Below are 27822 nucleotides of genomic sequence, written 5' to 3' on the forward strand. Positions count from 1 at the left end.
AGGTCTCGGGTTCAAAGCTATGTGGCTTTCTCAATCTTGGGCCATAGACTGTGTCCCCATCCCCCCAGTCCTGGTCACAACATGGGGTCATAACTCTGGATACATAGTAACAAGCCCCATAGTAAGCTTCCCCCAGTTTCTGAGCCATGGTATCCCTACTATAATATCCAGCCTCTGCTTGAATGCTCCCAGTGACAGGGAGCTCACTGCCCTGTAGGATACAAAACACCCAATTCTGTGATTCAGTGGTTATTGAGCAAGAGACACAAATTTCTCCCTGCTGTCCCAGCTCTGCTTTTGGGGAAAGCAGCCTCAATTGGGCATAACAGGCCACACCATCTCTAATGTCTGACAGGTTACAGGCTTGATGCATAAAGGGCATCCTGAGCAGGAGGGAGTTGGGCCAATCACGTCCTCCCCAAGTGTGGACATGGGTCCTGAGAGTGGGGGCAGAGGCTGAGACTGAAGGGCATGCAGGCTTGCAGCTGAGTACCAGCTGCTTGACGGGCAGAGGCTGGGGAATGGAGCTGATCCGAGAGTTCCCTGAGAAGCAGAAGAAGATGCTGCCATATCCCCCCATCCCCACAGGCCTTGAAAGCCTAACTCTCCATCCCTGCTCCTGGCAGAACTTCCTCAGCAGCCTGGCAACCAAAAACCCTTGAACCAAGTCCGAAAGGGGAAAGCCAGTGTGTGTGGCGATTTGGGCAAGAGCTTTACTCCGAGCTACACTCAGAGGGGAGGAGAGTGGGCTGGGATTCAGAAGCCTGGATCCCAGGCCCTCTTAGCTGCAGCCTATGTGACCTTGGGCAGACATCCCACCCCTCATCCATCACTTAGAGTCAATTTCACGTCCTTAGCTGCCCCATAGGCTGTTCTGAGCATCAGATGAGATAATGGCTGAGAGTCAAGGAGCTCTGGCTGAGGCCAATGCAGTACCAATGACTCGGCTTCTCCAGGGGGACAGGAGATGGCGGCGTAGGGGCGGGAAGGCTGGCTGAGGGTTCACTCCAGAAGGGCGGCCCCAGGAAAACATTTGCAGCTGAGCTGAACCCGACTGCTTAACCCAAACAACCTCGAAGCTTGCTTTCACTGGACTGCAAACAGAACCACAGTTCAGGATTTAAAAAAAATTTTTGTATAAAACCTAGTGAACCAATAAAGTGATAATGAAACTCTGATTTTTCTTAAAACAACCCAGCTGGAAAAAATCCAAAACCTCAAAGTACTTTTCCAGAACAGACCTTGAAGTGACCAGTGTGTCATCCTGTTCAGTTCCACCCAGGAAGCCTGTGCTCTGCTCAGGGGGATGACGGAGGGTGGGAGGAGGGAGGGTTCCTGCAGAGGGCCCTGGGGAGGGATTGCGCCCGGGTCTCAGTGGGGAGGGGAAAGGGAGTTTGCCTCGTGGCTACTGGGCGCTCAGGGCACCTGCCTGTGCTCAGCTGGGGCTTTTTGGGGTCTAGCGGGGCGGGCAGAATGGAAAGGCCTCCCCGGTCTGGCCAGTCCACAGGGCAGTGACGAAAGCTTTAGATGGCGATGGGCCCCCGGCCCCCAACCCCTGCCTGGCCCCAGGCTCTCTAATAGAGGTGAATACAGCAAAGCCTCACAGATCCAGGAGTCGGTCTCCTAGGAACCTCGGCTCTCTGGCTCCCATCTGAGAAAAGGACACACATCCTTAAATACCCCCGGAGCACTGTATGGACCCGAGACTTGGGGCTTCAGCGCTGCCCCCACCCCATCCCAGGTGTACAGCCATAGCTGGGAAAAGCGGGGCAGGCCAGCCACAGAGCAGACCCAGGGCAGTGCTATCTCCCAGTCACAGCACTGGGGGCTGAAGAAAATAAGAGCCATCACGTTAAGTGTCCTCAGCCTTGGAGGCAGAAAAGCACAAAATCCTATCTGAGAAAAACTGCCACACATAACGACTTCAGTCAGATCAATTCAGCTCTCCATCAATAGGGCATCAGGCTCCTCCAGCACAAGTACCAGCCTGCTTCTATTATAATGTAAGGCTGCAGAAGGGAAAAGCTTAATTTTCCAGCCTTCTCTTTCATCTTTCTTCTTTTCCTTATAGTGATGGCTGGAACTGTAGCAATCATCTTGTGACCATGAGGGAAAGAGCAAGAAATATCAAGACATCTGTCCTGACCTCACTGAGCTGCTGAACCAAAGCTGCAGTTGCCTCCTCTAAGCTTTCAAGTATATGAGAAGGGCTTCCCTGGTGGCGCAGTGGTTAAGAATCTGCCTGCCAATGCAGGGGACACGGGTTCGAGCCCTGGTCTGAGAAGATCCCACATGCTGTGGAGCAACTAAGCCCGTGCGCCACAACTACTGAAGCCCGCCTGCCTAGAGCCCGTGCTCCACAACAAGGGAAGCCACTGCGACGAGAAGCCTGCGCACAGCAACGAAGAGTAGCCCCCGCTGGCTGCAACTAGAGAAAGTCCCCGCGCAGCAACAGAGACCCAACGCAGCCAAAAAAAAAAAAAAAGAAAAGTATATGAGAAAAAAAATGTTATCTCTTATTACCCAAATATGCCAGATTAATATCCCTACACCCAGCAAATATCTTTCCACACACTGCCCGAGGGTGGGAATCCAGCTGAGAGGAAAGATGCCTGCAGAAGGGGTGGGTCCAACTCGAAAGAGATGAAGACCTAAGAGCTCACAGTACTGGTTCCACTATTTACACCTTATATTTCACAAGGGAACAAAGAGGCCTGGGAGTACACAAAAACGGACTATATTTATTGCTGCCATAAACTTGGAGCGACGACCTGCCAAGGGAAAGTAGCGTGGAGCACGCAGTCCAGTTGGATTGACTGGGTGGGAGGGTGGAGCCCTTTCCCCAGAGGCAGCCAGGTCAAACCCAGGGTCGTCACAGGAGGAACTCAGGTCACACTGTTTCCCTACCCCATCCTGGAGAAAGAATGAATGTCCTGCTATGAGCAAGCTTGTAGGGGGCTCACCAAGGGGTCTGCATGCAAATCCTGGACCAAAATCAACACCCAGTGTCCACAGGAGGGAGAGCATAGCCAACTCAGGTAGTCAGCCTACCTGTCCTGTAGGCGCCACAGTATCTCTGAGTTTGACACAGAGGAAAGAAATACTTCTAATCTTTCTCTAATACATTCACTGTGTTATTTCTAACATTTAGATCTTTAATCTGTCTGCAATGTATTTCTGGATACAGATGGAATGGGATGGAAATCTAATTATGCTAGCGCTGGTTGATAAATAAACCAGTTATTTTCCCATTGAACTGAAAAGCTACCTATGTTTGGCTTCCATACATACTTAGGTCTATTATTTTTCTATTCTGTTTCACTTATCTATATAAATATTCTATTTATTCTGGTGACAATACTACACTGTTTCTCTTGACTATAGTAACTTTAAAAAAAATTGAAGTACAGCCGATATACAATGTTTTAGGTGTACAGCAAACTGATTCAGTTATATATATATATATATATATATACACACACACACACACACACACACACACACACACTCTTTTTCAGATTCTTTTCCATTATAGGTTATTACAAGATATCAAATATAGTTCCCTATGCTATACAGTAGGTCCTTGTTTATCTAGTTTACATACAGTAGTGTGTATTTGTTAAACCCAAATCCCCAATTTATCCCTACCCTCCTTTTCCCCTTTGGCAACTATAAGTTTGTTTTCTATGTCTGTGAGTCTATTATTTCTGTTTTGTAAATAAGTTCATTTGTATCATTTTTTAAGATTCCACATATAAGTGATATCATATGATATTTATCTTTGTCTGACTTACTTCACTTAGTATGACAACCTCTAAGTCCATCCATGTTGCTGCAAATGGCATTATTTCATTCTTTTTTATGGCTGAGTAATATTCTGTTGTGTGTCCTTTGATAAGATTCTATCATTTTCTCCATGTTTGACCTATAATTCTTTTTAAAAATTTGTTTCTGGGCATTTTACAATTTTTGTTGCAATTATGAATGGATTTTTCCAGTTCTAATTAGTCAGTATAGAGTAAAACTGCTGATTTTTTGGTGTGAACTATTGATTTACTTTGTGTCCTGTCACTTCCCAAATTCTCTTATTAATCCTGGTGGGTTGTTTTAGTAGACCCTCTTGGGTTTTCTTGGTACACAATTACATCACCTGCAAATAAGAGAATTTTTTCTTTTCCAATAGTGACAGATTATTTTATTTTCTTGCCTTGTTACATTAGTTAAATACTACAGAATACTGTTGAATGATGGTGATGGAGGTATTCTTGACTGGTGTTTTGATAGAACATGGCTTCAGTGCTTTATCAGTTAATATGATATCTGGTGTTACATTTCTGTTTTTGGGTAATTTTATCATATTTAAGTATTTCCTTTTATTCTCATACTACTTAAACTTTTTATTTAACAGATTTTTTTAACCTTGTAGAAGAAGACATTTCAAAGCAAGATAGGAAACTTATGAGCCACAAAGCAAAAGAAAGACATACTTGACTTCACAAAAATGAAAAGAAATTGTTTTTAACTGGCGAAATACTATAAGTAAACACTAAAGTCAAACAAAATATAGTCAAGGAGAAAAAGGTTTGCAACCCATTTAATACCCCTAAGGAGCATCTACAAATCAGTAAGAGAAAATAAACAATATAATAAAAAATGAGCAATGAGTTTAAACAGGCAAGTTTTAAAAGAGGAAGCTTAAATAATCAATAAATAATAAGACATGAAGAGACGTTCAAATGTACAAATTAGAAAAATGAAATATCATTTTTCTTCTAGCCTACTGGCCAAAATGATAAACGCCAAAAATATTCATGGCAGGCAAGGATGCAGGTATAGATAAGTATAGAAAACTATAACAGGGCTTCCCTGGTGGCGCAGTGGTTGAGAGTCCACCTGCCGATGCAGGGGACACGGGTTCGTGCCCCGGTCCGGGAAGATCCCACATGCCGCGGAGTGGCTGGGCCCGTGAGCCATGGCCGCTGGGCCTGTGCGTCCGGAGCCTGTGCTCCACAATGGGAGAGGCCACGGCAGTGAGAGGCCTGCGTACCGCAAAAAAACAAATAAACAAACAAACAAAAAAACCAACTATAACATTTTCAGAATATAGTTTGGTAATGTCTATTGAAATTTAAAACACACAACCCGTTTTTGGAAACCTGCCCTACGGAAATAGAAGCATCATATATATATAAGGATGTTTCAGTACTGTCTGCAGTGGCAAAAAGCCAGAAATCATTTGAATGTCCATCAATAGGTGAATAATTAAATCACAATACATGATATGATGGGATTTTACTCAGCAATTAAAAAGAATAAAGTAAAATCTATATATCTATTGACCTGGAGGGATGCCCATGATATTCTTTTAAGTGAAAAAAGCAACATGCAGAGTTATGGGTAAGAGGCTATTTTTGTTAAAATAAAAACAAAAGAAAACATAATCCTGTATCAAGTATATGTTGGTAGGAATAGGGAGAAAGGGGTTTGGGGATGATGGCAGGAGAGATTTTAATTCTTCATAGACTTTTGAATTGTTTAACTTGTTAAAAATTCATCAGGTATGCTCACGTAATTAAAAATTAACCAAGACAATTTAAAGGAGGAAGAAAAGGGACCTGCCCCAAAAACATCAATACATTTCACTTGATTGCTCTGTCGCCTGCAAAGTTCTTGGCTTCTATCTATTGATTCCCCTTTCTCTTCCAAGTGAAGTGAGCTGGGATGGCGGGGGAGAAGCTGGGAGACACAGGTGTACCTGCCCAAGAGGGAGCGAGGGAGAAAAGAAGGTGGTGGGGAGAGAGAGAGAGAGTGAAAGAAAGAGAGAGTGTGGCAGGGGCCGGTGACGGGGGCTGGTCAGAGAGAGGGAGCTGGTGTCAGGATCAGCTTCCACATCAGGGAGCAGGGACTGTGGGGCGAGCCCTGGAGACAGGGACGCGGGAGGAGAGCTGCCTCAGGAGAGCAAGGTGGTTTTCACAGCCTCCTGGGCTATCCACCAGACCCCTGACCCAGGGGAGCCTGAGGTCCTAATGAAAATCCCTCCATAGGCCTTTCAAACATCCCGGAGCAGGTGGGTAGTTCATTCCTTCATTCTTCCACTCAATCACCTAATAAGCATCTACCATGTGTCTCTCCCATGCTACGTGCTGAGGAATCGGCCTGTTCAGGACAGACACGGCCCTGCCTGCAGACAGCTTCCAGCGTGGTTGGGGGAGCCCACACCCCAGTGCTGGTCACTCTGTTTCTGTCTGGCCTAAGCTCAGTTGGGGCTGAATGGGGTGCTATGAGGGCCAGGCTTAGCAGACAGGCTCTGATCTGGACCACAGACCGCAGCTCTGACCCCAGCCTGCTGCCTGGCACCCCGCACCGCTGATGACGGGGCTGCAGATGGCGAGGAGAAGCCACTTTCCAGCGGCCTCATGCTCTGGGGGCCTGGGGGGCTTCCAACCCAGTCTGCAGAGGGAGGCCGAGTTCGCACCGGGGTCGGGGGGCCTCCACATTGCCTGGCCCGGCCTCACTGCAAAGTCAGTTAACGACGGCGCCAACTCCAAGTGTGTGGGCCGCAGGCCTCCTTGCCCACGTAATTGAAAGGGCATCTGTGTGTCTGCGTGGCTGAGGAGGAGACGAGAGAAGGTCCTGCCCTTCCCTAGGGATGTGTGTGTGCGCGTGTGCGTGTGTGTGTGCACGCACGCGTGCTCATGTGTGCCGCACTGGTGCTGGAGCAGACAGGGCACTGAGGCTCCTCGGGGTGAGGCCTCAAGGTCTCTCCTCCCCAATCTAGAGGAAACAACATTCTAGACCCGCCAGTGTCCCCCAGCTTCAGCCTCCACAGCCGTATCTCTTCCCTTGGTCTGAGGGACGCAGATGCACCCCGACCGGGCTGGGGCAGGAGAAGGCCCCAGCGCTGAGGGTGGAAAAGGGACTCCCCTCCGGCCGCCCGCTGCCCCCTGACTGCCCAGGTTGCACCTGCACTTGCTGTGGTCCCCACCGAGGCTGCTCTGTGGCAGTGATGGCAGGGAAGTGAACTCATGGGAATTAGAAGGGCAAACAGAGCCCAGGAGAATTAGGCAGGAAGGCTGGCTGCAAAAACCCGAGTGATGCCGAGAAAAAGTATCTGGAGAACACACACCAAGCTGTTAATGCCAGTTATGTCTGGAAGGGCTGACCTATGGGGGATTTTTACCTCTAAATCATATCATTTGACAACTTTCAAAACTGTATTAATAAACATGCCTTACTTTTGTAACAAGAAAACCAAAGTCCAAATGACATGAAGATAAATGCCAGGTCATAATCCAAACATGGAGGTGTTCGAGAGCCCCTCAGAAGCAGCTGCCATGTCTACTCTCTTGGGTCCATCGTCCCCAGTAACAGGATAAGCCCTCATCCCTCTGGCTGCCATGTCTCATGTAGGACCCTCAGACCCTGAGCCTTGGGCTGAAACTCCGACATTTCAGGGCAGAAGGAGCTAAAGCCCCAAGGGCAGGACCCCACCTTTTGGTTCCAGCTCTGCCACACCGAACTGAGAAAATCCCTCCTCTTTTCTGGGCTTCAGGCTACTCATCTATAAAATGGGGCTACAAAATGCCTGTTCTGTCCACCTCCAGAGTCTGTTGTGAGACCAGGAACTTTGAAAATAAAATCACAAGCACTAAAGCATCATGCAAGCAGTGGAGAGCCGTCCACCACCCCAAGCACTGTTATCATGACCCATGGGGCACGTTCCCCTTCTGATGGTGGCCACTTAGGACACACCCACATCAGTGCAGTCACCACAAACACCAAGGGGCCCTGGGCACACCGTCACTTTGCTTGTTAAGACCAGGGAAGCCAGGAGTCCCCCTTCCTGAGACAGAGACAAGCACTGAGAAGACGTGGTACAGACCTGCCTTAGAAAGATGCATTTTCGTACTTTGCAAAAAACCTCAACTGACATCACATTTCTGCACAGATCCATAGTGCTGTCCATGGCACTGCCGCCCCCAAATTAGTGCTTGCTGGTGAAACGGCTCCCCGGGGACCCTCCTGATGCAAGCAAGCACCCTGCTGAGGACCAGCCACCCACGTGGTGCAGGCAGGGAGCCAAGGGCACAGAGAGGGACAAAGACCAGCGTGAGCCCCACGGAGGGGTGGTGGGCCCTGGCCTGGTGCGTGTGGCACTGCTCGGTTGGCTGATGGCTCAGATGTTGGTTGCCATCCCGGAGAGGGGGCAGTGGGGACTTACCTCTCTCTCGGGCCCACGTGTAGACGCGGCTGCTCTCAGGACTTCTGGACTCTTGCTCTGCTGGCTCCATGGGCAACGGCCGGAAGTGGGGGTGATCGGCCTGGCCGGGGGTCTTCAGGGGCAGGATGTACTTGGGGATCCCTTTGTAGAACCAGGCCCCCGACCTCTTCCAGACCTGGAGGGGGAGACATCTGCTCAGAGCCCAGGATGCAGAGCAGTCCTCCCTGTGCCCTGCTGCCAGCCGCCCCGCCTCCCAGAAGGCGCCCAAGAGGCCACTGCAGTCCTCCGGCCTGTCCCTTCCCCTCGAGACTCTGGGCAGAGCGACAAGAGGTCAGAGGAAGGGCTGGGCCGGCCACGGCCTGGCACTGATCATGGTCTTGGAGAGCTTCTCAGGATGTGATTATCTCTGTGGGGGGCACAGACGGGCCCGGAGTTTAGTGAGAGCCACAGATTAGAACTCAGAGCAGCGAGTGCAGTAAGGTTCCTGAACCCTTAACGCCTGCTTCCGAAAACGCCAAGTCCTCTGTCATCTCTCTCCTGATGAAGGAAATGTGTTCAGGGTATTTATAAGACGAGTGGGAGCATGTGAAGGAAGGAGGCGACCTTTTCTGAGAAGAGGAAGCCTTGGTGGCTCAGAGCAGATGTGTGGGTTTGAATCCTGATCTGTCATCCCGCAGCCGGGAGATCTGGATGCATCAACCTTCGTGACCCTCAGTTTTATCATCGGTAGGTGGAAGACAGGAACAGTGCCAGCTCCCAGGGAGGCCATGAGGGTCAGGCTTGCAAGTGAATGTAAATTCCCGTAGCCTGGTGCCAGGCACAGAGCAGCCACTCGACAGACAGGGTGCCCACTATCGGCACTGTCACCCTCCTCTGTCATCTGACAAACGTGCACAGCTTTACAACCAGGGGACCAAATCCCCTACTCAAAAGGGACAATTTAAAATCAAAAGGCCAATCATCAAAAAGTCTACAAACAATAAATGCTGGAGAGGGTGGAGAAAAGGGAACCCTCTTGCACTGTTGGTGGGAATGTAAATTGGTACAGCCACTATGGAGAACAGTATGGAGGTTCCTTAAAAAACTACAAATAGGGCTTCCCTGGTGGCGCAGTGGTTGAGAGTCCGCCTGCCGATGCAGGGGACGCGGGTTCGTGCCCCGGTCCAGGAGGATCCCACATGCTGCGGAGCGGCTGGGCCCGTGAGCCATGGCCGCTGGGCCTGCGTGTCCGGAGCCTGTGCTCCACAATGGGAGAGGCCACAACAGTGAGAGGCCCGCGTACCGCAAAAACAAAAAACAACAACAAAAAAACTACAAATAGAACTACCATATGACCCAGCAATCCCACTACTGGGCATATATCCTGAGAAAACCATAATTCAAAAAGAGCCATGTACCACAACGTTCATTGCAGCTCTATTTACAATAGTCAGGACATGGAAGCAACCTAAGTGTCCATCGACAGATGAATGGATAAAGAAGATGTGGCACATATATAGAATGGAATATTACTCATTCATAAAAAGAAACGATATTGAGTTATTTGTAGTGAGGTGGATGGACTTAGAGTCTGTCATACAGAGTGAAGTAAGAAAGAGAAAAACAAATACCGTATTCTAACGCATATATATGGAATCTAAAAAAAAAAAAATTGTACTGATGAACCTAGTTGCAGGGCAGGAATAAAGATGTAGACATAGAGAATGGACTTGAGGACATGGGGTGGGAGGGGGAAGCTGGGGTGAAGTGAGAGTAGTACTGACATATATACACTACCGAAAGTAAAACAGATGGCTAGTGGGAAGCAGCAGCATAGCACAGCGAGATCAGCTTGGTGCTTTGTGACCACCTAGAGGGGTGGGATAGGGAGGGTGGGAGGGAGACGCAAGAGGGAGGAGATATGGGGATATATGTATATGTATAGCTGATTCACTTTGTTATACAGCAGAAACTGACACACCATTGTAAAGCAATTATACTCCAATAAAGATGTTAAAAAACCCAAATCAAATCAAATCAAAAGGCCGGAGTCTGCCCTGATTCTCTAGAGGACAGTGTTTCCCACTCCCCAACTCCTCTACACCGACTGGATCTGTGGGATGTTAGCAGGGACGAAGCCAAAAGAAAAAGAAAGAAAGAAAGAAAAGAAAAAAGAAGAGTTCTCCATCATGTCCCTCAAGAAGCACCAAGTTAAACCAAGCTCTGTTACTGCAGGACTTCTCAGAGCCTTTAATATACCAGTGTGCACAGGGCTCTCCAACAGAGCAAAAGGACAGACAGTGCTTCCCACTTGGAACCTACCCAGCAAGTTTTCCTAGAGGAACTCAACCCTAGTAATGGGTCTGCAGAACCTTAAGTGTAGCACTTACTGTTCCCTCGTGGAGTGAGGTGTATCTATTTCTCCAAGTAGATGGCAGTCACCTCCTTATGCTCCAGAGTGCCAGGCACAGGACCACTGAGTCCAAACACTGTCCTGGGCACGAGTCACTCAGCCCTCCCCACCAGCTTCCCTGTGCAGAAGGGCCTGCTCTTGTGTGTGGCTCTTGAATAATGTAGAGATGAATGCTTCTTGGAGCTGCCTTGGAAAACCCTTTCTGATCCTCTCGCAGTCCTCCTACGATATGTAGTTATTTCTTTGAATCAGTAATACATGCATATGATCTAAAATTCACACAGTGCGAAATTAAAATGTCTCCTTTCCCATTCCCAGAGGCATCTGGTGATAACAGTTCCTTGAGGAAGCTCTATTATTATTCCCACTTTCCAGATGGGAAAACTGAGGCTCGGACAAGTTAAGCAACTTGTCAAGGCCAGCCTACCATTCTATTGGCCTCTACTCCACACTAAAGGTTCCCAGAGTCTCATCCCAACAGTTTACAGATGTGAAGTAGGGGCTTGCTAAACTGTGGTTGAGCAGGGGGTAAATCCTCAGCGGGTCAGACATCACCATCATGGATGATGCTAAGTGTCTAGATGCCTAGAGGGCAGGGAAGTGCCATATAGGGAGAGGAAATAAACACAAACAGCCGCCACCAAGGCTACCCTGTCCTTATAGAGCTGCTGTGTGGCTCCTGAGACCAGGTGTCCAAGCCCAGGGCCATGGGGGGCTGGTGAGGGGCTCACTCGGCCTCCCTCTGCTAAGCGAAGGCCTGGGCATCCATTGGTGCTGGCTTTGCCTGCCCTCCCCTGGGCATGCCAGACTCCTGCCCCCAACATGTCTGGGCCTTGGGGGTACCAAGTGAAGCAAGCCCTCGAAAGCCATCTATGACCGGTGGGGTCTGGGTGGGCTTAGGAACCGCATTGCACTGCCTCTTTGACCCCCACCATGGATGTTGCTTTGTCTTTTTTCCCCTGAGAAATACATACATACCATGCAAAATTAGGACAATAACAAAAAAGCAAAATGAGGAAGGTCACACAGATAGAGCCCTGCTTAACACTGGGTTGTGAATTTTCTTACACCCTTTCCTGGGCATATATACAATTCAGTTTTCCTCCCTCCCTCCCTCCCTCCCTCCTTTCCTTCCTTCCTTTTTGGAAGAATAGGGTCATGTAGATGCTATTATATGATACTTAACTATATATCACAGCAGTTGTACTGTGTTAATAAGTAACGGTCTCCACATGAAACTATGGTTCTATAGTTTGGATTTATTAAACTTAATTAAATCAACCCTCCACTGATGGGAGTTTAAATTGTTTCCAATTTTTCACTCTTCTGAACAGTGCTGCAAACATCATTGTGTCACACCCGTCATCAGATGGCTGTCGGTTACTGCCTTAGGAAATATTCCCAGGAGTGAAACTGCCGGGTCAAGGGATATGTATACATAGATTGATGACGTATATTCTCAGACTGGCCTCAGGAAGAAAAGTCAAATCCCCAGCGGTGCACTAAGTGACTTCAGGACAGGGACCCCACATTACACTCTCAGTTGTGTTAAAATACACACACTATAAAATTTACCATCATAACCATTTCTAAGTGTACAGTTCAGTAGGTTAAGTACACTCACATTGTTGGGTAGCCCATTTCCAGAACTCTTTTAATCTTGTAAAACTGAAACTTTACCCATTAAACAAGTCCCCATGCCCGTCTCCCCCAAACCCCGGTGACCACTGTTTTACTTTCTGTCTACGAATTAAGTGGAATTGTACAGTACTTGCCTTTTTTTTTTTTTTTTTTGCGGTAGGCGGGCCTCTCACTGTTGTGGCCTCTCCCCTTGCGGAGCACAGGCTCCGGAGCACAGGCTCAGTGGCCATGGCTCACGGGCCCAGCCGCTCCGCGGCATGTGGGATCTTCCCAGACCGGGGCACGAACCCGTGTCCCCTGCATCGGCAGGCGGACTCTCAACCACTGCGCCACCAGGGAAGCCCAGTACTTGCCTTTTTGACGTACATACAGTATTTGTTATTTCACTGAGCATAATACCCTTACGGTTCATCAACATGTGTCAGAACTTTCTTCCTTTTTTGAGGCTGAATAATATTCCGTTTTATGTATCACCACATTTTCTTTATCCACTCATCCGCTGATGGACACTGGGTTGCTTCCACCTTTTGGCTGGTCCTTTATTTTTGTCTGTCTCTCTCACCAGAGTCTACCAGCTGGGAGGGAGGCCCAGGGCGTCTCTGCTCACCACTGGATCTTTAAGCTCCTAGCACACGCCTGACACACAGTAGGTGCTCCATAAACACTGGCTGAATGACTGAATTGGCAGCCGTGGGTTGTTTGCTGGAGCGTGACCCAATCCATATAGTCTGTTGCCTTCCTGGGGAAGTGGCTGGAGGGTTTCACCCAAGTTCTTGTAAGTAATCAAGTGGATTTACCACTTCAGATTAAAAGGGGGATAAAGAGGGAGTGCCTAGCAGGGCGTGCCAAGGTGCACATCCCTGACCTTGAACTTCAGGGCACAAGGCAGCCACGTGCTCCCAGTCTTTCCTTGAGCACCAGTGAGACCCACAGCCCTGGCTGCCCCTGCCCACCCTGGCATATCACAGCCAGCGGGCCCCATGCCATCAGCTTCATTTCCTGTTGCAACGATCCACCTCCACCCCTACCACCCACTTAAAAAACACTGATCAGTCAAGTGCTTTTGGGAAACGGGATAAAGAGCACAAGATCCAAAGTATTAGGTTGAATTGCATGAAACTACTGATATTCAACCTTTTTGTGTGTGTGTGTGTGTTCAACCACTTTTGACCTATAAAACCCCCTGTCAGTTTCATACAATTTACCCCGATATTTATGCGCAGCAGGGGCCATGGCCCCACGGGTCTGCCAGGCGTGCAGCGCCTCCCTGGGGTCCAGAAGGCAGGTGAGTTCATTGTAACGGGGCCTTGGTCTGTCTGCTTTTCTCGTGCTGGCGCTGCAGTCCCGGTGGAAGGCCGGATACTGCTGTGATGGGCAGAGACCAGACCAGATTGGCTGGTGATCCCGGACCAGCTGGAGGAGCAGCATTTTCTGAGTCCCCAAGGCAGAGGGACGAGAGCACACAGGTGCATCACTTGGTATGGAGGGCACACCGTGTAGAGGTGCATTCCAGACACTGTCGGGTGTTTTGGAAAATGCCTTCCACATGGGAGAGTCAAACTGGTGAGGGGAGGGGTGAGGGACTCCCAGTTCTGAGCAGCCATCTCCCCTCCCCCCACGCCAGTCCCCGCATGTCCTCAGACCTTCTCGCGCCTTGCTGCCTCCCAACCCCGTAAAATGCAGTAGCTTTTAATCACGTGATTTCGGCTGTGGGCATCCAAGCCTATCATCCACAGCCTGGCATCAACGCTTGACCCGTCCCCAAGAACAGCGGTGGGAAAAGCCCTCCGTGGAAATTAACCCCCAACCATCCTGTCTAGGGCCGCAGATAGGGAAAACCTTTGCTTTTTGGAGAAGCCGTGTGATTCTGCAAAGCCGCGCTCTGCCCCCCACGAGTGGTTCACTGTGATAAGGCCAGCAAAGCAGCTAGCCTTGAAAATGCCATTTAATGAGAAAAAACCCACACGGCCCCCAGGGCACTTGCGGGAGGCCAGGGTGTGGGATGGCTTCAACCTTAAATCCTCCCCTCGCTCCGCCTCCGCGCCCTGTGCTCCGCCTCTCGCGCCCTGTGCTCCGCCTCTCGCGCTCTGTGCTCCGCCTCTCGCGCCCTGTGCTCCGCCTCTCGCGCCCTGTGCTCCGCCTCAAGGTTTTCATTCCAATTTCACCTCGCTGCCAACCTGACAGCAGATACTGATGGATATTAGCCAAGCTGTTCCCAGGGAATTTTAATTACGATAGCAATCGCTAATCATCGGCATTTCCTGAACGGCTGTGGCTGGAGAAGGTGGTAATTGGCAGAGACTGTTGGACAGAGGGCAGGTCTAGGGCACTGGCCTCCAGGGAGGATGTGGGAGGGGCGGCCTAAGACCTCTGCCCCTGCTCACCACCGCTCTGCCTTCCGTGTGTTACCACCTCTCCCCACCGCCCACGCGACTCAGGAGTGCGCCTGCGTCAACTCAGGGGAGGCGACCACGCGCTCTGCTCCTCACCCAGGGGGTGGGAGTGGGGGGACAGTCTGGCCTTCGCACATGCTGTTCCTTGCACCTGGAGTGCCCCTCACCCTTGGCTCCATGAGGCAGGGACACTTCCCCTAGGAAGCCTTCAGTGCCACTTTGTGCATAGTCAGAGCAGCTCTGCTGCCCCGTGGCTCTGCTGCCCCAGACCCTAACCCAGCTAAGAAGCTGTGAGCTCTTCCAGGGCAGGGCTGTGCCGGAGCCATCCCTGTATTCCCAGGACCCAGCTAGGAGGCTGTACGTGGCAGGAATGTTGCTGACTGAGTGACTGAATGAACAAACCAAGTTGGCAAAGCAAAGGAACTGTCCCCGGGGGACAGAGCGTGGGACTCTGCCTTCAGGGGGACCATGTTCTGTTTGCTTAACAAGCTCCAGTCTTGAAAAGCCGTGGGAAATGGCCTGTTACTGAATGTCTCTTAAAGGGTCCACCCACCCTGGCAGGGAGACAGTATAGCTCTCCCTACCCAATTACCTGAACACACACACACATACACCTACACACACACACAAACACACACACAGTGCTGGCTTCCCAGGAGCTCTGACAGGCAGGCTAGACTCCACAACGTGGCAAATAAGACCCCAGAGCTCTGCCAGCTCCTGCCTCTCTCCCCAACACTGGGGATCAGCCAAACATAGCCGCTCCCACTCCCGGATCACACTAAGCTGTCCACGCCTCCAGGCCTTTGTACATGCTGATTCTTCTTCCTTCCCTGGGCTGGGAGAATGAAATCCAGCCTTTAGGAAATTACTTTTATCCAGAAGTTTCCACAGAACCATGCAGGTCTCCCACTGCAGTGCACACACATTGTCATGAACGCCTATTTACATGTCTGTTTCTTGCACCAGGTTGAAAGCACCATGACAGCAGGAGCCCCCCAGGCCCCCCAGCACCTGCTAGCACATGCTAGATGCCTGACAAATACCCATCAGCTGAGATTACTGAACACATATCCAAATTTCAAGGCTTTAAGTAACTCAGCTTACTTAACAGAAACACTGGCTCTTAGAGGGTGCTATGGACTGAACTGTGCCCCATCCCCAAATTCATATATTGAAGCCATAAACCCCAGGGTGATGGTATTTGGAGATGGGGGTCTTTGGGAGGTAATTAGGTTTAGATGAGGTCATAAGGGTGGGGCCCTCACAATGGGATTAGTGTCCTTATAGGAAGAGATACCGGAGAACTTGCCTTTCTCTCCTCTGTGTGAGGACACAGTGAGATGGCCGTCTGCAAGCCAGGAAGAGAGCCCTCACTGGGAACTAAATGTGCTGGCACCCTGATCTGGAACTTCCAGCCTCCAGAACTGTCAGAAATAAACTCCTATTAAGCCCCTTGTGTATGTTATTTTGTTATGGCAGCCTGAGTTAAGACAGAGGGAGACATTGCCTGGGAGGTTGTAGTAGATTAAACATGGTGCCAAATTATTTTCCTCTTTTCCCATCAAGAGGTGGAGTCTATTTTCCCCACCTCTTGAATCTGGTCTAGGCTTGTGACTTGCTTTGACACATAAAATGTGGCAGAAGTAACATGTGAAAACTTCTGACCAGTTTGGAACACTGCTGCCATCATGAGAGAGCCTAATCCAGTGTACGAAGGACAAAAGGCCACACGGAGAAGAACCAAGACACCCCAGCCAACAGCCAGCACCGGTTGCAGAGGAGTGAGGCTTCTTGGACCCTGACCTCAGTCAAACTGTCAGATGACTACGGTCCATGAATGACACCAGGAGACACCAGCAAAAGAATCACCCTGATGAGCCCAGCCCAAGCTGCAGATGAGCAAATAAATGATTGTTTTTTTAAGGCATTTAAGCCTCCACACCTCTGGTAGGACATCCAACCTCTACACACTTCTAGAAAAAGGAAACAGTCGGATAGGCTGGTAATTAACTGAATAAAGTAGGAAAGTTAAATTCAGGAACTTAAAATATATATAGGCTCATTCATCAAATATGAACAACATGCTGCAAAAAAGGGACAACTGGAGAATAAGAAAAGGCCCCTAGAAATTAAAAATATAATGCAGAAATATAAAAATGTAAAATAAAGGCTGGAAGATAAAAATGAGAAAATTTGGAATGTGGAGCACAAAGATGAAGAAACAGAAAAAAGTGGAAGAAATGATGAAGACAAAAATGCTCAACTTGAGGGATCAAATTCCTAATAATAGACTCCTCAGAAAGAGAGCAATAGAAAAACATTTCCAGGAGCTGAAAGAGGACATAAGACTTCAGATTAAAAGGTTTTTAATTGAATTTAAGGCAGAAAAAAAGGAAAGTAAAATACATACTCATAAAATCACTTAGTTATAAATATAAAAAGATCCTAGAAGCTTCAAGAAAAATAGGTCTCTTACAAGGAAACCAGAATTAGAACAGCATCAGACTTATCATCGGCACACTGGATACTAAAAGACTTTGCATCTAGAATTCTACCAAACGGTCAATCAAACAAGAGAATAGAGACATTTTTAGACTTGCAAGGACTCCAGTTTTCCTATACATGGTCTCTTTTTAAGAAGTTACTTCAGAATGAGCTCCAACAAAACAGAGGTGAAAAACAAGAAAGAGGAAGACAAGATCCTAGAAACAGTGTCTCCAACTCAGGAGGTGAGTCAAAGGGAAATGCCATGAAGATGGCTTTCAGTAAGTAGTGCAGGATAGAGCCAGAAAAGGGTCTGCAGGGGTTTCTGACAGGAAAAGAGAAGGCTCCACGCAATAGAAGGTAAAATCAAGGAGGTGCATAAAAGGACATAGAGTTTCATTATTTTTTTGTCAATGAGAACAAAGGGCAATAAAAAACTCCAAGGGAAAACTAAAATCATACCAGGAAGTCATGGTCCAAATATTAGGGAACTTAAACTGTGACGTGGCTTAAGATATAAAGAGTTAAAAAGAAGTCCATTTGATCATGATACTAGGAATGTTTTCCTTTGGATGGTCCAGGGGTCGAGGTGTCACAAATTACCAAAATGTGATCTTCACATATCATTTGACCCTGAGGTGTTTAATGTTTACAAAATGATAAAAAACTTAAATCTCTAATAATTATTGAGCACTTTGTATGTGTCAGGCACCATTCCAAGAATTTTGTATATAACTTATTTAACTCTCACGAAAATCCGATGAGGTGGGTAGTATTAACAGCTCTATTTTACAGATGAGGAAATTAGGCACAGAGAGAACACGTGACACAAACAGGGAAGAACAAAATAAAAACTGGACCCCAGGCTGTATAGCTCCAGAACCTGCCCTTTTCACTCTCTTACAAAATCATATACAGGTTTGTGAAATTAAATGCTATTTATTGATTTTCAGCTCTTCATTATTTATTATTTTCAGCTCAGAATTAATTAACCTAGAGACAAAGTGTTGTTTTCTTAGATTCTGTATTTGTCTATTTGGCATCCATTAATCACAGGGCCAAACCAATGGCCAGCGCTGTTTACATCTCCCTTGTGATGCAGCTTTTGCAGGCATGTGAAAGGCATATTACAAACCCTCCAACCGATCCTGAGTCCACACTCTAACCACCCCCTTTACCTAACTCTCGCTCACCAAGCCAATATTTCCCCTACCCTAACTCAACCCAGGGCCAGATACCAGGCAACCAGGGCCAGCCTCTATGCCCCAGCGGCCGCTGAAACTATTCAACCTAGCCCACCCTAAGATACGTACCCTGCCCTGCTCTGCCTTTCCCGTAGAAACCCCATTAAAGGCTGTGGCGCACGCTTTCCCTTCACTCCTTTCTGCCTCTGGTGCTTCCCCATGTGGCCCTGAGTGGCGTGGAATGCCCCCTTCTTTTGGGAACTGTAAGCAATAAATTCTTCTTTCAATGGCATTAGCCTCTTCCCGTCATCACTCAGTCACCTTTGTAAACTAAGATTGAGGCATAAGTCACAAAGCATGGAGGAATTAACTACAGCAACAGAACAATCTAAACGTACAATCCTGGCAATCTGTTAGTAAGGGTGTCATCTAGAAAAGGAGGGAGGTGAGAGTAGGGGAGGGAAGAATGGAGGCATTCGCACCCACAACTCATGCAGAAGGAGTGGAGGTGTGAATGTTAAAGTTGATGGAAGAAGAAAGAGGCAAATAGTATAGAAAGTTACAACTGTAATCAAAGAGTTAAAAAATGGTAAAGTATCAAAAATTAGGAGGAGAGAGGGGAAGCAGAGGAGTCCAAGCTAGCCAGCCCCTCATCCTTCACAGCATGGAATCGAGTCGATAGAGAGTACCTGAAGTTGATAAATCAAGAAAGTCAGGGCACTGTTGGGTCATATGGTAGCTCTATATGACCCAGCAATCCCGCTATTGGGCATATACCCTGAGAAAACCATAATTCAAAAAGAGCCATGTACCACAATGTTCACTGCAGCACTATTTACAATAGCCAGGACACGGAAGCAACCTAAATGTCCATTGACAGATGAATGGATGAAGAAGATGTGGCACATACATACAATGGAATATTACTCAGCCATAAAAAGAAACGAAATTGAGTTATTTGTCATGAGGTGGATGGACTTAGAGTCTGTCACACAGAGTGAAGTAAGAAAGAGAAAAACAAATACCGTATTCTAATGCATATATATGGAATCTAAAAAAAAAAATGGTACTGATGAACCTAGTTGCAGGGCAGGAATAAAGATGTAGACATAGAGAATGGACTTGAGGACACAGGGTGGGAGGGGGAAGCTGGGGCGAAGTGAGAGTAGTACTGACATATATACACTACCGAATGTAAAATATGTGGCTAGTGGGAAGCAGCAACATAGCACATCGAGATTAGCTCGGTGCTTTGTGACCACCTAGCGGGGTGGGATAGGGAGGGTGGGAGGGAGACGCAAGAGGGAGGAGATATGGGGACATACGTATGCACATGGCTGATTCACTTTGTTGTACAACAGAAACTAACGCGGTATTGTGAAGCAATTATACTCCAATAAAGATCTATTAAAAAAATAAAAGTCAGGGCAGGAGTCAGCATGTGAACTAAAGCAAGCAGTCCATACGTGATGGGCTGGGTGAGGGAGGGGTCGGACAGGCTACTGCCATCCTCCAGCATAAGCTCTTCAGAACAATTGGATTTTTTCTTAAAAGCACATGCATGTATTACTTTGATTTAAATTGAAGTATAACAGATTGGTAATTGGAGGTCAATGTTATTAAATCCCTGGGCTGCTTGGCAGGTTGACACATGGTGTTGGAACGGTCTGGGGCTGGTATGTGGAATCTGGATGTGCTGGTAGGGAAAGAAAAGAAAGAAGTAATTAAATTTTTTGTAGTGGAGCAAGATAGGAAAGGCTTAGTCAGGTGATGGTTAGTTTGAAAACACCAGCACGAGTTCACAACACTGACATTTCTGCCCCTGCAGAAAGATAAGCTCCCCCTCTGATGTCACTGCCCACCCCTAACCTCCAGGAGTCAGAATTTCGACAATGGGAAAACCCTGGACAACTTTTCAAAGGGAACCAGGGCTTCCCAGCATAAAAGCAGGCAGAGCTGGATCCCTTTGAAAAGAGAAGGGGCCCAGGGCATCATGCTGTTAGTTGGAAGAGACGCTTCTCTCAAGACTGCTGGGCAGTACTCAGTGACCAGGTTTCCGTGGTGACAAGCTGAGTATGAAAAGCCATGGTTACTGCCGAGGGCAACAAGCTGATACTGAGCAAGGCCAGTCAACACAAGATGTGCTAATGTAACGTGCACATGTATTTTCAGCATTACTTTTTGCCAGAAATGCTATCTGTCCAGTCCAACCAGATTAGGACCATACAACTTTACAGCTGGATTATCTGCTACCCTATTCAAGCAGGATGGAGATGCGGCATTTATACGACGTGTGTGACTGTGGCACGGATGTGACTGTGCAGGTTTGTTTAGGGTGAGGAGCGAGCGGGGCAGAAGCGGGGCAGAAGCGGGTCACAAGCCTGTGTCACACGTGTGTAACCAGAGGCAGCCTGTGGAGACGGAATCACCTGCCGTCCTATGTGCCTAGGATGACGCCTCCACCTGCCTCTGTAATCAGAAAAGGGCTGTGATCCTCATCCCCCAAAGGTGCGTGGATCCTATCAGAAAAAACCGAAAACAGAGGTGAATCCAGTCTTCCTGAAAAATTGCTCAGTTGACAAACAGATGAATTAAAATAAAAAGCTCCAGAATGGGGGGACTCAGTGGTACCAGAAAACTGACCAGGATCGGTGAAATAAATGAAAGGTAGAATTCAGTCTAGATAACTAATGTAAATATAACTGAAAAATAATAAAAATGTGAAAGAAATGATGCTTAAAAATAGGTAACAATAATAATCTGTCCCCAGATTTCAGACTGTCTCAACAAAAAGCAAGAAGTGGCTGGAAAGAAAAAAAGCATTGGGTTCCTCATTTTTCAGGGCAAGTGGAGTTAATAGGCACTGTTTCCACTGTAATGTAAGCGATTAGACAAATATTGGTTGGAATAATTAAAAAGCTATATATGCGTATATACACCTATCTGTCTGCCTGTCCATCTAAGACAACTAGCAGAACTAAAACTAGAGAGTTTTTCATACTGAAATACTTGATTTTCTGACAGTTTTATTTTTCTTCTTTCTTTCCTTCATCTCTTCCTCTCTCACTTTCTTGTTTTGTTTTAAAATTTTTTCCTTTTTCTTCTTTCGGTAGGAGTTAAGTTTAGAGCAGTCGTCTTTCTTCACGGCTTGCTTCCCCTCCCTCAGAAAGGCGAAGCTTACAAACAACTTCTGAAGAGCGAGTTTGCAGATGTTCATTCATTCGAACAGCATTCATTCAGTACCTCCTATGTATTAAGACTGAGCAATGGAGACAAAAGATCAAATGTCCATGCAGGTGGGTGGCCCCAGGACCTAAATCCACAAAGGGCTGGGGTCTGGGACTCTGTTTTTCCGCTGCCATGTGAGAGTGTGTTCATGGCCTGCCCTCAGGAGCTATTCTGGCCCGGGAGGGTTTCCCTGTATCCTTCCCCCCAGCACCTGCGGTGGAATCCTCAATCTTGCGGTGTAGAGCACAAGTAAGCAATCCAGGGGGAAGCCAGGGCAGCCGGGCAGAGCTCCCCTCCCAGCCCAGGCACCCACCAGCCACCCACCAGGTTCTGGCTCTCCACTAGTCCCTTCTAAAGTGCTAACTAAGAATCGAGGTGTTAGGGGAAAGCTAAATGAGACCCCTCCCAGGAATATTTGCATATTTGTAATTTAAAGGATAACACTTTAAAACACATCAGGCAGGGCTTCCCTGGTGGTCCAGTGGTTAAGACTCCATGCTTCCACTGCAGGGGAACGCGGGTTCGATCCCTGGTGGGGGAACTAAGATCCTGCATGCCGTAACTAAAGATCCTGCGTGCCGCAACTAGGACCCAACACAGCCAAAAAAAAAAAATCAGGCGTGTGTGTGTGTGTGTGTGTGTGGTGCTGGTGAGCCAGTGAGAACATCTCCACCATCCTCCCACCCACCCTAGGCCCCGGCAAAGACAAGAGGGCACGCACCTGCCTCTTCTTCCAATGCCCGGCCCTGCCCGCCACCCCCAGGAGCCAGAGCCCTCCCCAGGGCCTGAGCGAATTTCCCCTTCATTTCAAGTGTTTTTTTCTTTTTTTTGCCTTTATTTATTTATTTTTTATACAGCAGGTTCTTATTAGTTATCTCTCTCTCTTTTTTTTTTTTTTTTGCGGTACGTGGGCCTCTCACTGTTGTGGCCTCTCCCGTTGCAGAGCACAGGCTCCGGATGTGCAGGCTCAGCGGCCATGGCTCACGGGCCAAGCCTCTCCGCGGCATGTGGAATCCTCCCAGACCGGGGCACGAACCCGTGTCCCCTGCATCGGCAGGCGGACTCTCAACCACTGCTCCACCAGGGAAGCCCAGGAAGGCTGATTCTTGAAGGCAGTGGTCGCCAGCCTGGTAGAAATCAGTAGCAGTAGCCTTTTAGACAGCCCAGGTACTGCACGTCCTGCTGTGTCACCTTGGACCTGTCACTTAAGGTCCCAGAGCTTCCATTTGGTGGGAGGAGTGGGGACACAGGGCCCCACATCTGGCCCAGACAAGGACCCCAACAAAGGTTGGTTCTCTTCTTCTTCCTTTTTTCACAGAAGGATTTTCTGGCACAGCAGTAGGACACGTGTCTTGAGTTATTTCCTTAGGAGAGGGGATGGTTGTGTATTTCCAGGGCTGGGCACCACTTAGGCGCTTAATAAATAGCTCCTAAAGGATGGAGTCTCACTCTACTCTCTAGTCCCCATCTGCCAGACAGCTGGCTAGTGGAAGGGGAACAATCGTGCCAGCCAATGTCATTTGGCATCTGGAAAACGTGCAGGAAAAGCTGATTATCCAAATTTTTATTCCAATTAATGCAAGAAAAGGACCACATTCAGATGCTTTCTCCCTAGCTTTTCGCCTGCCTCCCCAGGGCCATGTAGAAGAGGGTATCATCACAGGGAAGGCCAGGTTGTGCAGGCGCAACAGGGAGGGAGAGGCGGGTAAGCGGGCTGTGGTGTCAGGATGGTGTCACGCCAACTGCTCACAGGGTCAGTGAAGCTGGTCCACACCTTGTTATTCTCAAGCCTGGTCATGGGGACCACAGGTCTCCCGACCCTGTGGACCGTTGAGCACGCCTGGGTGGCTAAGTAAGTGGCAGCCGGGCAGCTGGTGGTGCAACAGCCAAATGCTCGGACCTGTGGGCCCTGTTCCTGTGGGCCGAGGGCTTAGTGTTGGAGCACATCGACTCCCCTCCCTACTCTCCGTGGCTAAAGAGCCTCCGGGGACCAACCCCTCCCCCCACCTGCCTCAGGGGAACCCAGGACCCCGTCACGTGGAAGGTGGGGAGCCTCACTGGCTCCGTGCTGTCCTGTGAACACAGGGCCCTGGGTGTGGCCCCATCCTGGGCTGCTCCTTCCCCAGAGAGCCACTGGCCTCCCCGCTATACCTCCTTCAAGTCTTTGCTCACATCTCACCTCCTCAAAGAGGCCTACCCTGCCAGTCTCCACCCATACCCTTTTTTTAAACTGTGGTAAAATATACATAACATAAAATTTACCTTTCTAACCATTTTTAGGTGTACAGTCCAGGGGCATCAAGTGCATCCACACTGCCGTGCTACTGTCCCCACCATCCGTCTCCAGACCTTTTTCATCTTCCCATACTGAAACTCTGTGCCCATTAAACAATAATCTCTCATTCTCCCACCCCCAGCCCCTGGCAACCACCCTTCTACTTTCTGTCTCTATGAATCTGACTATTCTTTGGACCTCATATAAATGGAAATCCTGGGGACTTCCCTGGTGGTCCAGTGGGTAAGACTCTGCACTCCCAATGCAGGGGGCCCGGGTTCGATCCCTGGTCAGGGAACTAAATCCCGCATGCTGCAACTAAAACACGCCGCAATGAAGATCACACGTGCCGCAACTAAGACCTGGTGCAGCCAAAACGAATAAATAAACATTAAAAAAAAAAAAAAAGGAAATCCTACAATATGTGTCCTTTTGTGTCTAGCTCATTACACTTAGCATAATATACTCAGGGTTCATCCGTGTTGTAGCACGTGTCAGAATTCCATTCCTTTTTAAGGCTGAATAATATGAATAATAACAGGCATAGACCACATTTTGTTTATCCATTCATCCAGTGGTAGACGCTTGGGTTGCTTCCGCCTTTAGGCTGTTGTGAATAATGCTGTAAGGAACACTGTATATACCCGGAAGTAGAATTGCTAGATCATTAATTTTTTTTTTTTTTTTCCCAGTACGCGGGCCTCTCACTGTTGTGGCCTCTCCCGTTGCAGAGCACAGGCTCCAGACGCGCAGGCTCCGGAGGCGCAGGCTCAGTGGCCATGGCTCACGGGCCCAGCCGCTCGGCGGCATGTGGGATCTTCCTGGACCGGGACACAAACCCGTGTCCCCTGCATCGGCAGGCGGACTCTCAACCACTGCACCATCAGGGAAGCCCTAGATCATTAATTTTTTGAGGAGCTGTCACACTGTGCTCCATAGTGGCTTCGCTGTTGTACTTTCTCACCATCAACGCACAAGGGTTGAAATTTCTCCACATCCTCACCGACACTTGCTATTTTCTGCTTTTTAAATACTAGCCATCCTAATGGGTGTGACATGGTGGCTGGTCTACTTTCAGCACGGCTACCTCCCTCCCCACCCTGCACTCCACACTCCTGATCTCTTCGCTCTGTTCTACTCTCCTCTTCCCGTGAACATCTAATATACTGGATAATTTGCTCATTTATTAGTTTGGTTATGTTAGGGGAACCACTGACTGAAACTGCCCACCCTGGCCAGGCAAGATAGTAGCCATTTGCATGAGTTATCTTAACAACAGGAGGTCCTGGTAAGGAACGGGGAACTAACAAGCTACCACCAACCGGAAGAATTCAGGAAAGGTCAAAAGGAGAGAGGAGATGCCAGCCCATATGTCCTACCAACCTCCCAGAATCCTTCTCGCTGGAATCCATCTTGGCTGAGTGATGCGAGCGCCACCAGGAAAGACCCTGAGTCAGAATGAGTGGCCAGAGACAACCCGGAAACTAACCCCATGACCATAAAACCCGAGTCTGCGAGCCACATGGCAGAGCAGTTCTCCTGGGTTCCCTTACCCTGCTGCTCTCTGCCTGGGGGCCCCTTCCCAAGTAAGTCTCTTGCTGTGTCAGCACGTGTGTCTCCCCGGATAATTCATTTCCGAGTGTGAGACAAGAGCCCGCTCTCGGGCCCTGGAAGGGGTCCCCCTTCCTGCAACGGTTATGTTTATTGTCTGTTCCTTCTCTCCTTCCCTGGTTCCTGCTAAAATGTAAACTCAAGGCAGAGATATTTGGCTGATTTGTTCATCACTATTTTCCAAGGGCCTAAGACAGTGCCCAGCCCATAGTAAATGACTATTACATGAATGAATGAATAAATGAATGAATGCATGAATAGACAGTAGAGTTGTCAGAGGAGTTTTGGAGGCAGACACACCTGGCTTCAACCCCTGCTCCATCAATTACTACCCGGTGTCTTTGGGCAAGTGACACGAGGACAGGAGTGAATACCTCACTGGGCTCCAGTGAGGGTGAAGCGAGATACTGACTGGCCTACAGTGGGTGCTGAGTTAACGCCTGCTACTCAGAGCCAGACTGGACTCCCCAGCTAGGACACCAGGCTCAGCGGACTGGAGTGCAATGGTGAGAAAGTCAGTTCCCTCTTGGATCAGGCAGCACCTGAGAGGGGAAAGTTCTTTCTCCAGCGCATGGACATGGGCTCAGGTAGGCACCCCAAATAAGGGGAAGGGAGGGGTGGGAGACCACTCTGCCTCCCCACAGGAGGAAGGGGGGCTGCTGGGCCCCAGGACCCTCCTCCTCCTGCTGCTTCCGCCTGTGTGGGAGGCCAGGAGCCTGCGCTGATAGCTGCTCCACTTGGCAAAGCAGGGCACGTGGGCGGTGGCCGACACACTGAGGAAGTGTGACCATCCGGGTCCCCTGGGGCCGCAGTGGCAGCAGCCCAGAGCGAGCCAGACACAGATGGCGGGGTGCTCAGGCAGCCGCCCGTGCACCAGCCACCCACTCCTGAGCGCACTCCCGGGCCTCTGGAGGCGACCCTCTGGCAAAGCTGTTTGCAGCAAAAATCCAAACTGCAAGTAACAGCAGGGCCAGAAGAGAACCAGAGTGGGGAAGCAGATGGCAGCTTGCGGTGAGCACGGGCTGCCCTCCTGGGAGCCAAGTGCCACGAGGATGCTGGGCTTGGCTGGCATGGCTGCTTCCCACGGGCTCCAGCTGGGAGCGAGGGAGCCCCTGATTCTCCCAACCTCCTGCAGGCTTGTGCCAAGGTGGACCCTCCCCAGGGGCCCTAACTGGGCTACTGGTTACCCACCAGCCTGGGGGGGGCGTTGAGAGGATTTAAAAACCGCCATGTGAAGCCACTTTCCTACTCCACAAATTCCCCTTTCAGTCAATCAAGAAGCAACAAGGAGAGAGGGGCCGGAAGCAGGAATACAGACCTAGCATCAATGGGCACCGTGGGACGCCAGCCAGGGCCATCTGTGATAAGACTACAGGGAAATCAAAAGCCCCCTGCTGGGAAAAGGATCTAAAGTGATCTAAACAAGGAACCCGCTTTCCTCTTTTGCAAATGTCTCTTTCAATCAGCAAACCTTTCCTGAACACCTTTTATATGAAAAGCACTGCAGGAAACACAGTAAGTGTTGGTGCAGCCCGGTCTCCACTGAGCTATAATCAGGCTGCTGAGTGAAACAGGGAAGGCACAGCGGACGCTGAGCGGAGGAGAATGCTCTAATTGTATTAATCAGCTTCCAATTACTTACAAATTGGCCTTCTCCCCTTTCTAGCTCATCCCCCTCAGAGAATGCCTGCATCCTCAAAGAAGTCTTCCTACTCCAAAGGTACATTTTAGAGGCTGCAGGAATGGTTTCTAGAATCCTGGGGAATCTGGATTCCAATTAACTTTCCCCCTGATTACAGTATAACTTTGAATGAGTCACTCTTTTTTTTTTTTAATGAATCGGATTAAAGGCTAAACAATCAATGACGTGAATTTCTGGCTTGCAACATCATGTGTTTAGAAGCCCCTGATGAGGTCCTTCCCAAGCTCGCACTAACACACCCAAGAAAGCTCGTGAATAAAGGGCACGCAAACACCAGCACAGAAGGGATCTGACATTTCACCTACAGTCAGTCTCCCCTCTGAAGACAGGCGAGTGGGATGGATGAAACGGGTGTCACTGGTCCACCCACCCTTGCCTGCCTAGCAGGGATCAGGGTGCAGGATCAGGGCTGTCCCTGGGCAGCCTTCCTGGCGTGGCATGACTACGGGTTTCTGGTGCTGCTCAAGGGCTGTCCTCCCTCCTCTAATTCTGTCTTTATGGATGGGAGATAGACTCCCAGCAAACAACCAGGCAGGAGCAGGAAGGAGCTGGCAACAGTGAACTGCATCTGGGAAGGTGTGTTTTCTTAAGTAAAGCTCAATCGTGGGAGAGTGGGGAGAGGTGGGAGAGCCAAACTAGGGGCTACAGATTTCCAAGTCCTCCCTAGTTCTGATGGCCAGAGGGCCAG

The 27822-nt window shown here is 48.9% G+C and overlaps 1 protein-coding gene across 1 annotated transcript in view; it reads right to left on the reverse strand.

The window, feature by feature from the left end:
• RPH3AL (rabphilin 3A like (without C2 domains)) overlaps window positions 1-27822 on the reverse strand; it is a gene marked incomplete at its 3' end in the record, with an annotated part of 169511 nt that overhangs the window by 16416 nt on the left and 125273 nt on the right. Inside the window, 1 exon segment of the mRNA XM_079725576.1 lies at window positions 8222-8396. Within this exon segment, the coding sequence (XP_079581702.1) occupies window positions 8222-8396 (175 nt within the window).

The sequence above is a fragment of the Hyperoodon ampullatus genome (assembly GCF_949752795.1).
Source record: "Hyperoodon ampullatus genome assembly, chromosome: 19".
Lineage (NCBI taxonomy): Eukaryota > Metazoa > Chordata > Mammalia > Artiodactyla > Ziphiidae > Hyperoodon > Hyperoodon ampullatus.